Raw genomic sequence first — 13193 nt, forward strand, 5'->3', positions numbered from 1 at the left:
CAGACACCGTCCCACCCTCCTAAAGCTGTGGGTCCAGGGTAGGAGCAGTCCAGGTGGGCCTCAGAAGCATCTTCGCTTTAGGCATGTTGCGAAGTCGGAGCGGTTGCAGCATTTTTCAGCTGCCCAGCAGGTAGTCAGACACCGTCCCACCCTCATAAAGCTGTGGGTCCAGGGTAGGAGCAGTCCAGGTGGGCCTCAGAAGCATCTTCGCTTTAGGCGTGTTGCGAAGTCGGAGCAGTTGCAGCATTTTTCAGCTGCCCAGCAGTTAATCAGACACCGTCCCACTCTCCTGAAGCTGTGGGTCCAGGGTAGGAGCAGTCCAGGTGGGCCTCAGAAGCATCTTCGCTTTAGGCGTGTTGCAAAGTCGGAGCGGTTGCAGCATTTTTCAGCTGCCCAGCAGTTAATCAGACACCGTCCCACCCTCCTAAAGCTGTGGGTCCAGGGTAGGAGCAGTCCAGGTGGGATGTCCTGAGGGGTGTGTTTGTGTAGGCCTGATTCCAGAAGTCCGGAATGGTCCATAGTCATTCTTGATTTCCTCTGGGAAACTGGGGGTCTGGGCTCCTCTTCTCCGTCGCTGTTCCAGGACTCGTGATCACCTGAGACCCCCCGGGCCTCCCCTCTCTCTTTCCCCACAAATGGTAGTGTGGGGGGCCAGAAAAAGCTCGATCTCTTGGAATCCTTTGGGGTTACAAGTCTGTTGTGTCACCCCGGAGGCTGGCACCCACAGCCAACAGAACCAAACGCCTCAGAGGAGCCGTGGCCCAAAACCACGGGGGAGCAGTGGCCGGTCGACGGCTCGCTAAGTCCAGCGATTCCCTTTGGCCAGTCTGCCGAGACGGCCCTGCTATCCTGGTCCAGCTAATCCTCGGACCCATCCTCCTCGGGGAACCGTCGTCCCGTCGGCGGTGGGGTACACTTGGCCCGCGGGAGACTTTCTGTGGGGGCTAAGTGCCTTTCCCGTGTATCTTAAAGTGACTTCAACACTGAACCCGAGCTGATGCCCAAAACCCCATCGCAGAAGAATCGCCGCAAGAAGAAACGGTTTCCTTCCATTCAGGATGAAAACAGAGACCCAACCAGGAAAAGGTAAGGGAGTCCTAGCTCTTTTCGGAGGCTTAATTCGGTCTCGTACGAATACGGAGAGTCACACAACACATGAGACTAATAACAGTAATAATGCTGGTGGTATTTGTTAAACACTTATGGTGGGCTAAGCACTGGGGTAGCCAAGCTCATCAGTTTGGACCGAGTCCACACGGGGCTTGTAGTCTTAATCCCCATTTTGCAGGTGAGGAAATTGAGGCACAGAGAAGAGAAGTGATTGCCCAAGGTCACACAGCAGATAAGTGGGCGGCCAAGCTGGGATTAGAACCCAGGTCCTCTTTCCTCGAGGCCATGCTGCTTCTGAGAACAAAAATCTAACCAGGCCGGTATATAGTTGGGCAGCTGACTAGTAAATAGCGAGTCAATTTAAGTGATTATCAAGGATTTTGTTGGTCCTTCTGCTTTTCATTCATTCATTCAATTCAGTCGTATTTATTGAGCGCTTACCGTGTGCAGAGCACTGTACTAAGCACTTGGGAAGTACAAGTCGGCAACATCTAGGTCCCTACCCAACAGCGGGCTCACAGTCTAGAGGCGGGGAGACAGACAACAAAACGTGGACGGGTGTCAACTCATCAAAATAAATAGAAGTAAAGCTAGATGCCCATCATTAACAAAATAAATAGAATAATAAGTATGTCCAAGTAAAATAAATCGAGTAATAAATCTGTACAAGTATATATACAGGTGCTGTGGGGAGGGGAAGGAGGTAGGGTGGGGGTGATGGGGAGGGGGAGAGGAAAGAGGGGGCTCAGTGTGGGAAGGCCTCCTGGAGGAGGTGAGCTCTCAGTAGGGCTTGGAAGGGAGGCGGATGTGTGGAGGGAGGGAATTCCAGGCCAGGGGGAGGACGGGGGCCGGGGGTTGAAGGCGGGACAGGCGAGAACGAGGCCCAGTGAGGAAGTTAGCGGAGGGTGCGGGCTGGGCTGGAGAAGGACAGAAGGGAGGTGAGGTAGGAGGGGGCGAGGGGATGGACAGCCTGGAAGCCCAGGGTGAGGAGTTTTTGCCTGATGGTAAAGATTCAGAAAAGCGCAACGTCAAATAACGGGATCCGGCAGTAAACTGTTGTGAGACTGTAGGGGAAGTTAATGGCATTATTTTGAGCACTTAAGTGTGTTCAGAGCACTATATTAAGCGCTTGGGAAAAGTCAAAGAATGGAGTTGATGGACATGATCCCTGTCCACAAGAAGTTCTAATTCCGGCTCCGCCACTTACCTGCTCTGTGACCTTGGGTGAGTCACTTAACCGTTTTATGCCTGTTACCTCATCCGTAAAATGGGGATTAAAGCCACGGGCCCCATGTGGGACGTGAACCGTGTCCAACGCGATTATCTCGTACCTACCCCGGTGCTTAGTTCGGTGCCGGGCACCTAGTAGGAAGCACTTAACCGATACCAAAAAAGAAGGGAGGTGGTAGCTACGCTCTAGCCGAAGCTTTGCGAAGATCCGAAGATCGAGAGGTGCTGTTGGAACAGTTCTGGGTGCTGCAGGTAGAAAATGCGGGAACAAAGGACGGTCTTTAGGAGCGTATTGTCACTCCCCCTGTCATTTTGGCCAGGCCGTCTCATACAGATGGAGCGTGCTGACACGCTTCACTTTCGAACCCAAAGGTCAGACAGACGCTCAATTACTTTCTGATACTGTTATAAAAGGATCAAAATTTCAAGGTTGGAGTCCTCTAGATCCCTCTAGACTAGAAGCTCACTATGGGCAGGATAGGTGTCTGCTAATTCTGTTCTATTGTACTCTCCCAAGCGCTTAGAACAGTGCTGTGAGCATAGTAAGTGCTCAGTGAATGCTAATGGTTGATTTGATTGATCCACTAGACTGTAAGCTTGTTGTGAGCCGGGAACGTGTCTGCTAATTCTGTTCTATTGTACTCTCCCAAGCGCTTAGTACAGTGCTCTGCAGTTAGTAGGCACTCAGTAAATACCATTCATTCATTGTCACATTTATTGAGCGCTTACTGTGTGCAGAGCACTGTGAAAGTACAATTTGGCAACAGGTAGAGACAGTCATCATCATCATCAATCGTATTGAGCGCTTACTGTGTGCAGAGCACTGTACTAAGCGCTTGGGAAGTACAAGTTGGCAACATATAACTTGGGGTTATCTATATAACTTGTTATCTATATAACAAGGATATATAACAAGTTATATATAAGTTATCTATATAACTTGTTATATAACATATAACATATCCCTACCCAACAACGGGCTCACAGTCTAGAAGGGGGAATAATAATAATTTTGGTATTTGTTAAGCGCTTTCTATGCGCCAAGCACTGTTCTAAGCGCTGGGTAGATACAGGGTAAGCAGGTTGTCCCACATGGGGCTCACGGTCTTAATCCCCATTTTCCAGATGAGGTAACCGAGGCACAGAGAAGTGAAGTGCCTTGCCCAAAGTCACACGGCTGATAAGTGTGGCGGAGCCGGGATTAGAACCCATGACCTCCGACTCCCAAGCCTGCGATCTTTCCACTGAGCCATGCTGCTTCTCTTGATTGATTCGATCCATCCTCTAAACTGTAAAGCCTGTGGGCAGGGAATGTGTCTTTTGACTGTCATATTGTACTCTCCCAAGTGTTTAGTACAGTGCTTTGCACATATTAAGCGCTCAAATACCACTGAGCCTTACCGAGCGTTTGCTGGGCATGTGGGACATTGGAAGCAACATCAGCGGGGTTGGAGCTGGGCTGTTGAAGAACTTGGTGGGCTTGAAGAGTTTCCGGAGCTTTAGCCAGGATAGCATAGGAATTTTCAGAGATTCCATCGGTGGACAGAAAAGGATTTGGGATTACTGTTCACAGGTAAATGAGAGCACAGGGGAGTGGGGGAAAAAAAGACAAACAAGTTGGAGGGGGAAAAAAAAAAAAACAAAGCCAGAGAGGACTTTTTCTCTCTCTCCAGATTATCATCAATCGTATTTATTGAGCACTTACTGTGTGCAGAGCACTGTACTAAGCACTTGGGAGAGTGCTTATGGGAGAGAAATCTGAAGGAAACTGGAAAGGAGAGGTAGGAATGTTCAAGAGCGAGTCAGGGCTGATTTGTCGCGGCAAGCCATTTCCCTTCCTGATCTCTTTGTGCGTAATAACATGCCCATATTGATTTTTTCACCGAAGACCCAAGCCCTTTTTATTTATCCTGCTTAACTGCTTTCACTGACCTCTCTGCCCGTTTCTCCCATCTCCAGTCCGTACTTCACTGGGCTGCCTGGATTATATTTCTAAAAAAGTTCAGTCCATGTCTCCCCATTTCAGAAAAACCTCCAATGGTTGCCCGTCCACTTTCCATTATCAATCAGTCGTGTTCAGTGAGTGCTTATTTGTGCAGGGCGTTATACCAAGTGCTTGGGAGAGTACAATATAAAAGACGCCTCTTTCCATTATCAATCAGTCGTGTTCATTGAGTGCTTATTTGTGCCGGGCGTTATACCAAGTGCTTGGGAGAGTACAATATAAAAGACGCCTCTTTCCATTAGCAATCAGTCGTGTTCATTGAGTGCTTATTTGTGCAGGGCGTTATACCAAGTGCTTGGGAGAGTACAATATAAAAGACGCCTCTTTCCATTAGCAATCAGTCGTGTTCATTGAGTGCTTATTTGTGCAGGGCGTTATACCAAGTGCTTGGGAGAGTACAATATAAAAGACGCCTCTTTCCATTAGCAATCAGTCGTGTTCATTGAGTGCTTATTTGTGCAGGGCGTTATACCAAGTGCTTGGGAGAGTACAATATAAAAGACGCATTCCCTGCCCACAGCGAGCTTGTATCAAATAAAATTTCCTCCCATCCCCCCCAGCCCTACCTCCTTCCCCTCCCCAAAGCACCCGTATATATGTTTGTACAGATTTATTACTCTATTTTACTTGGACATATCGACTATTCTATTTTATGTTGTCAATGATGTACATTTAGCTTTAATTCTGTTTGTTCTGATGACCCCCGTTCACATGTTTTGTTGTCTGTCTCCCCCTTCTCGACTGTGAGCCCGCTGTTGGGTAGGGACTGACTCTAGATGTTGCCGACTTGTCCTTCCCAAGCGCTTAGTACAGTGCTCTGCACACAGTAAGCGCCCAATAAATACGATTGATTGATTGTAACGGACTGAGGCCCCGGGCCGTACGGTTCTGCTTTATCTTTGGAAGGTTGTCCAAAAAGCGAAACCGGAGGCAAAGTTCTACCAAGCGCCGTCAGAGTAAAGAGGAGTTGAATAAGCTCACCTTGGCGTTGGCGGGCGAGAACGCCCCTTCTCCCCGGGTGACCCGATCGAAAGCCGCCTTGCTCCCCGAGTCGCCCACGGTCCCCATCCCAAAGCCGAAGAACGTCCTGCTGCCCTTTGTGGAGATCAGCAACAGCGTCCGCCGAAGCGCCGAGCTGTACCTGAAGGCCCAGATGGCCAGGCTGGAGGACTCCCCCGGCGTCATCGAGATCGTGGCGGAGGACGTGGCGAGCCCGAAGGAGCAGGGGGGCGAGAGACTCGAATCGGTAACCGGGGCCTCCCTGGCGGGCCTCCCCGAGGCCCCGGAGAAGAAGGCGGCGGGAGAAGGGCGGGCGGCCTCCAAGCTCAAAATCGCCAAGGCGGGGCCGTCTCCCCCGGCGGCCTTGCCCGGGGTCCCCCCCGGCGGGGCGGCAGACGGTTGTCCCCGTTCCCCGGAGCGGGGCTGGGATCCGGAGGCCGAGCCCGCTCCGGACGGCGCGGAGACCCCCCAGACGCCCACGGGCTCCAGGTCGAACCGGCGGTCCGTGCGGCGGAGCCTGGTGGGCCGCCCGTCCCAGGCTCAGCGCGGCAGGACCTCCTTGGCCGAGAAGTACTCGCTGGTCGCCAAGAGGGAGAGCGGGATCCGCAGGTCCATCAGCAGGTCCACCAGCAAGAAGAAGGCCGCCCGGGAGTCGGCCGTCGCCAACCGCGTCGTCTGTGAGCGACGGGGCCGGGGGGTGGGGGGGCTCCGCTCCGTCTTTGGGCCTGAAGCAGAGGGAGCGAGGGAGGGCGGGGGGCACCCTGTCCGTCTCCTGGCGGGAGGAGAGGGGCTGGCGGGTTCCGCCTCGCCCCACTCTCATCATCATCAATCGTATTTATTGAGCGCTCACTGTGTGCAGAGCACTGTTCTAAGCGCTTGGGAAGTCCAAGTTGGCAACATCGAGAGACAGCCCCTTCCCAACAGCGGGCTCACAGTCTAAAAGGGGGAGACGGAGAACGAAACCAAACATACTAATAAAATAAATAGAATAGATATGTACAAGCAAAATAAATAAATAAATAGAGTGACAAATATGTACAAACATATATACATATATACAGGTGCTGTGGGGAAGGGAAGGAGGTAAGATGGGGGGGGATGGAGAGGGGGAAGTGAAAATGCAAGTCTGAGAGAGCTTGCCGGCCGAACCCGCCTTTTCTTCAGGACTGGGGGCCGCTAGGCGTCTTTCATTCATTCATTCATTCAGTCAATCGTATTTATTGAGCGCTTACTGTGTGCAGAGCACTGGACTAAGCGCTTGGGAAGTACAGGTTGGTGACGTATAGAGCCCCTTCCTTCCTCCCTCCCCCTCGTCCCCCTCTCCATCCCCCCCATCTTACCTCCTTCCCTTCCCCACAGCCCCTGTATATATGTTTGTACAGATTTATTACTCTATTTTACCTGTACATATCTATTCTATTTATTTTATTTTGTCAGTATGTTTGGTTTTGTTCTTTGTCTCCCCCTTTTAGACTGTGAGCCCACTGTTGGGTAGGGACTGTCTCTATATGTTGCCAACTTGGACTTCCCAAGCGCTTAATAACAGTGTTCTGCACACAGTAAGCGCTCAATAAATACGATTGATTGATTGATTATAGAGACGGTCCCTACTCAAAAATGGGCTCACAGTCTTTGCCCTCTCAGCTGGTGGTTCTGTTTACGCTAATCTTGTTTTTTTTCCCCCCATCAGGTCACAGCTACTTAGAGAGACTTCTGCACAAAGACGTGCCCGCACAAGCCAGGTGAGGTCACTTCACCCCCCAATTACGTTCAGAGGAGGGAGGGACACACTTGCTTTGTTTTTAATGGAATCTGTTAAGTGCTTACTTTTCACCAGAAACAGCATGACTCAGTGGAAAGAGCCCGGGCTTTGGAGTCAGAGGTCGTGGGTTCGAATCCCGGCTCTGCCACGTGTCTGCTGTAGGACCTTGAGCAAGTGACTTAACTTCTCTGAGCCTCAGTTACCCCATCTGTACAATGGGGATTAAGACTGTGAGCCCCATGTGACACAACTTGATCACCTTGTATCCCCCCCAGCGCTTAGAACAGTGCTTTGCACATAGTAATCACTTAACAAATGCCATTATTATTTATCTATTATTTATTAAGTGCTGGAATAGATGCGCCTCAGTTACCTCACCTGTGAAATGGGGATTGAGACTGCGAGCCCCGTAAGGGATATGGACTGTATCCAATCTGATTAACTTGCATCTAGCCCAGGGCTTAGAACAGTGCCTGGCACATAGTAAGCGCTTTTTTTTTTTTGGTATTTGTTAAGCACTTACTATATGCCAAGCACAGTTCTAAACACTGTGGGAGATACAAGGTAATCAGTTTGTCCCACACGGGGGGCTCACAGTCTTAATCCCCATTTTCCAGATGAGGTAACTGAGGCCCAGAGAAGTGAAGTGATTTGCCCAGAGTCACACAGCTGATAAGTGGCGGAGCCGGGATTAGAACCCATGACCTCTGACTCCCAAGCCCGGGCTCTTTCCACTGAGCCACGCTGCTTCTCTAACACATACCATTTATAAAGAAAAAAAAAGATGCAGTTTCTGGTTCAAATTCATTCATTCAATCAGATTTATTGAGCGCTTACTGTGTGCAGAGCACTGTACTAAGCGCTTGGGAAGAACAAGTTGGCAACATATAGTGACAGCCCCTACCCACTAATGGGCTCACAGTCTAGAAGGGGGAGACAGACAACAAAACAAAACATGGGGACAGGTGTCAAGTTGTCAGAACAAATAGAATTAAAGCTAAATGCACATCATTAACAAAATAGAATAGTCAATATGTACAAGTAAAATAAATAGAGTAATAAATCTGTACAAACATCTATACAGGTGCTGTGGGGAGGGGAAGGAAATAGGGATGGGGGGAGGAGGATGCTTGTCTCAGAAGTTGCCAAAGTACTATTCATTCACTCATTCATTCATTCATTCAATCATATTTATTGAGCGCTTACTGTTTGCAGAGCACTGTACTAAGCGCTTATCACGGTCTAAGTAGGAGGGTGAATGGGTATTGAATCCCCATTTTACAGATGAGGAAACTGAGGCCCAGAGGAAAAAATAATAATAATAATGGCGTTTAAGAGCTTACTATGTTCCCAGCACCGTTCTAAGCGCTGGGGTAGAGACAAGGTGATCAGGTTGTCCCACGTGGGGCTCACAGTCTTCATCCCCATTTTACAGATGCGGTGACTGAGGCTCAGAGAAGTGAAGTGAGTTGCCCAAGGTCATTCATTCATTCAGTTGTATTTATTGAGCGCTTACTGAGTGCAGAGCACTGTACTAAGCACTTGGGAAGTACAAGTTGGCAACATATAGAGACGGTCCCTACCCAACAGTGGGCTCAAAGTCTAGAAAGGGGAAACAGAGAACAAAACATATTAACAAAATAAAATAAATAGAATAAATATGTACAAATAAAATAGAGTAATAAATCTGTACAAACATATATACATATATACAGGTGCTGTGGGGAGGGGAAGGAGGTAAGAGGGCATGGGGAGGAGGGGGAGAGGAAGGAGGGGGCTCAGTCTGGGAAGGCTTCCTGGAGGAGGTGAGTTCTCTGTAGGGAAAATGGGGGAGGATCCCCCCCAGGCCCAAGGCCTGAGGCCCACTCTACCCACCTGCATCTTGTCCACTTCTGGTCCCTTCCGTCACCCCTGAGCGCTTACTGTGTGCAGAGCACTGTACTAAGCGCTTGGGAAGTCCAACTTGGCAACATATAGAGACGGTCCGTACCCAACAGTGGGCTCACAGTCTAAAAGGGGGAGACAGAGAACAAAACAAAACATATTAACCAAATAAAATAAATAGAATGTGTACAAATAAAATAGAGTAATAAATCAGTACAAACACATACACATATACACAGGTGCTGTGGGGAAGGGAAGGAGGTAAGATGGGGGGGACGGAGAGGGGGCGGAGGGGGAGAGGAAGGAGGGGGCTCAGTCTGGGAAGGCCTCCTGGAGGAGGTGAGCTCTCAGTAGGGAAAATGGGGGAGGATCCCCCCTAGGCCCAAGGCCTGAGACATGTGGGGGAGCCGGGATTAGAACCCATGACCTCTGACTCCCAAACCCGGGCTCTTTCCACTGAGCCACGCTGCTTCATCAGAAGTGAAATGACTTGTCCAAGGTCACCCAGCAGGCAAGTGGTGGAGTGGTGAGCTTCTGCTGCCAGAACTGGATGGACTTCTGAACTCCTAAGAGGGGCTAATGACAAACGAAAATAGCCGAGAACCATGAAGGTCGGCCATCCCATCCTAATAGGCGAAATTCCCGACAGCCATCGGCTCTTTCTTCTCTCGCCTTTCCTACCTCCCCACAACCCGGCCCTTTCAGAGCTGGGAAGCATCCGGCGCTTGACCGAAACTTGGAGATTCAATCATGACCTAGTCAGAAGGTCATGGGTTCGAATTCCGGCTCTGCCACCTTGTCTGCCGGGTGACCTTGAGTAAGTCGCTTCACTTCTCTGGGCCTCAGTTGCCTCAGCTGTCAAATGGGGATTGAGATTGTGAGCTCCGTCTGGAGAAGCAGCGTGGCTCAGTGGAAAGAGCCCGGGCTTTGGAGTCAGAGGTCATGGGTTCTAATCCCGGCTCCGCCCAATTGTCAGCTGTGTGACTTTGGGCAAGTCACTTCACTTCTCTGGGCCTCAGTTCCATCATCTGTAAAATGGGGATGAATAATAATAATAATAATGGCATTTATTAAGCACTTACTATGTGCAAAGAACTTTTCTAAGCGCTGGGGAGGTTACAAGGTGATCAAGTTGTCCCATGTGGGGCTCACAGTCTTAATCCCCATTTTAGAGATGAGGGAACTGAGGCCCAGTGAAGTGACTTGCCAAAAGTCACACAGCTAAGTGGCAGAGGTGGGATTTGAACCCATGACCTCTGACTCCAAAGCGCGGGCTCTTTCCACTGAGCCGTGCTGCTTCAGTTTAGCACCCTGGGAAGGGTGGAATGAAACTGTGAGCCCCCCATGGGACAACCTGATCACCTTGTAACCTCCCCAGCGCTTAGAACAGTGCTTTGCACATAGTAAGCGCTTAATAAATGCTATTAAAAAAAAAAAACCCAAAACCATGGACTGGGTCCAACCCAATTTGCTTATATCCACCCCAGTGCTTAGTGCAGTGCCTGGCCCTTAATAATAATGATAATAATAATGATGATGGCATTTATTAAGCGCTTACTATGTGCAAAGCACTGTTCTAACCGCTGGGGTAGATACAAAGTAATCAAGTTGTCCCACGTGGGGCTCACGGACTTAGTCCCCATTTTCCAGATGAAGGAACTGAGGCACAGAGAAGAGAAGTGACTTGCCCAAAGTCACACAGCTGACAAGTAGTAAGCGCTTAACAAATACCATGAATGTTGTTGTTGTTGTTAATATTCATAATCAATCAGTGGTATTTATTGAGTGCTTACTGTGTGCAGGGCACTGGACTAAGCACATACAGTAGTGTTACCGGGACTAACATGCTCCTTATTCATTCATTCATTCATTCAATCGTATTTATTGAGCGCTTACTGTGTGCAGAGCACTGGACTAAGCGCTTGGGAAGGACAAGTTGGCAACATATAGAGACGGTCCCTACCCAACCAACAGCGGACTCACAGTCCAGAAGGGGAAGAAAGACAGCAAAACCAAACATATTAACAAAATAAAATAAATAGAATAAATATGTACAAGTAAAATTAATAGAGCAATAAATGCGTACAAACATATATGCAGGGGCTGTGGGGAGGGGAAGGAGGTAAGGTTGGGGAGGAGGGGGAGAGGATGATGATGATAATAATTGTGGTATTCATTAAGTGCTTACTATGTGCCAGGCACTGTACTAACCGCTGGGATAGATACAAGCAAATAGCATTGGTCACAGTCCCTGTTCCACATGGGGCTCACAGTTTTAATCCCCATTTTTACAGATGCAATAACTGAGGCACAAAGAATAATAATAATAATGGTGTTAAGCGCTTTCTGTGTGCGAAGCACTGTTCTAAGCGCTGGGGGGGATACAAGGTAATCAGGTTGTCCCACATGGGGCTCACAGTCTTCATCCCCGTTTTACAGTCTTTTAGACTGTGAGCCTGCTGTTGGGTAGGGACCGTCTCTAGATGTTGCCAACTTGTACTTCTCAAGCGCTTAGTCCAGTGCTCTGCACACAGTAAGCGCTCAATAAATACGATTGATTGATTACAGATGAGGGAACTGGTGGACAAAACGAAGTGACGCACCCAGGGTGTGGTTGCCAACTTGGTCGAGTTGATGGGCAGGTTGATTTTTATTTGTGCTTTTTGGAGAAGATAAAGTTACCTTTGCCAGGGCAAAACATGGGAAGCAGTGTGGCTCAGTGGAAAGAGCCCGGGCTTTGGAGTCAGAGGTCATGGGTTCAAATCCCACCTCCACCACTTGTCAGCTGTGTGACTTTGGGCAAGTCACTTCTCTGGGCCTCAGTTCCCTCATCTGTAAAATGGGGATGAAGACTGTGAGCCCCCCGTGGGACAACCTGATCACCTTGTATCTACCCCAGTGCTTAGAACAGTGCTTGGCACATAGTAAGCGCTTAACAAATACCAATATCATCATCATCAGAGTAGGGATTAGAACCACACTGCCTGCCTGTGTTTGTTGCCAGCTTGTCCTTCCCAAGCGCTTAGTACAGTGCTCTGCGCACAGTAAGCGCTCAATAAATACGATTGATTGATTGATTGTTTGCTGTAGGATTCCACCTCAGAGCGTGTGTTTCCTTTTCAGGGCCGAAGAAGAGCCGGGGGAGGAACCCGAACCTGCTAAGGAGGCCGAGAAGGAGGTAAGTCCTGCCGTCTGCCGTAAAGTCTGGGCTGAAACGACGACAGGGCCCGGAGTCTTGTGGCCAAAGGCTGTGAACTGGCCGCCTCGGACGCTGCGTCGCAACTCGCCTTTGGATGCGGCTTTCCCACGTCCTCTCCTTGCGCGCCCCTTCTAGACTGTGAGCCCGCTGTTGGGTAGGGACCGTCTCTCTATGTTGCCAACTTGGACTTCCCAAGCGCTTAGTCCAGTGCTCTGCCCACAGTAAGCGCTCAATAAATACGATTGATTGACCCCCTGAAGAAGCCTGGCTGACTGTCCAATCAGAACAATAACCGCCGCATCCGTTAAGCGCTTACAATGTGCCGGGCACTGTACTAGGCGCTGGGGGATGGCCCACGTCATCTCCCGGGCCTGGAATGCCCTCCCTCTGCCCCTCCGCCAAGCTAGCTCTCTTCCTCCCTTCAAGGCCCTGCTGAGAGCTCACCTCCTCCAGGAGGCCTTCCCAGACTGAGCCCCTTCCCTCCTCTCCCCCTCGTCCCCCTCTCCATCCCCCCATCTTACCTCCTTCCCTTCCCCACAGCACCTGTATATATGGTTGTACAGATTTATTACTCTATTTATTTATTCATTTATTTATTTATTTTACTTGTACGTTTCTATCCTATTTATTTTATTTTGTTGGTATGTTTGGTTCTGTTCTCTGTCTCCCCCTTTTAGACTGTGAGCCCACTGTTGGGTAGGGACTGTCTCTATGTGTTGCCAATTTGTACTTCCCAAGCGCTCAGTACAGTGCTCTGCACATAGTAAGCGCTCAATAAATATGATTGATTGATTGATTGGGTAGATGCAAGGTAATCGGGCTCTCGGTCTAAGCGGGAGGGAGGAAGGCGCTTTGTGTGGCAAGGGAGGATGGTTTCTGCCCGTGGGTGGGAGCTTAGTGCAGTGCTCTGCACACAGTAAGCGCTCAATAAGTACGACTGAATGAATGAAGGAATGGGAGGCAGAATTTTAAAATAGTGACCTAAACCGTCGGCCCCCCATCCC

The 13193-nt window shown here is 49.6% G+C and overlaps 1 protein-coding gene across 2 annotated transcripts in view; it reads left to right on the top strand.

The window, feature by feature from the left end:
• The window catches only part of LOC119943497 (inner centromere protein), a 50945-nt gene that overhangs the window by 12445 nt on the left and 25307 nt on the right, over positions 1 to 13193 (top strand). For both annotated transcript variants that reach the window (XM_038764513.1, XM_038764514.1), the window contains exons 3-6: positions 973 to 1086; positions 5252 to 6021; positions 7035 to 7086; positions 12114 to 12168. In XM_038764513.1, coding sequence (XP_038620441.1) covers positions 973 to 1086; positions 5252 to 6021; positions 7035 to 7086; positions 12114 to 12168 — 991 coding nt within the window. The remainder of the gene's footprint in view (positions 1 to 972; positions 1087 to 5251; positions 6022 to 7034; positions 7087 to 12113; positions 12169 to 13193) is intronic.

This window comes from Tachyglossus aculeatus, chromosome 22, assembly GCF_015852505.1.
Source record: "Tachyglossus aculeatus isolate mTacAcu1 chromosome 22, mTacAcu1.pri, whole genome shotgun sequence".
NCBI lineage: Eukaryota > Metazoa > Chordata > Mammalia > Monotremata > Tachyglossidae > Tachyglossus > Tachyglossus aculeatus.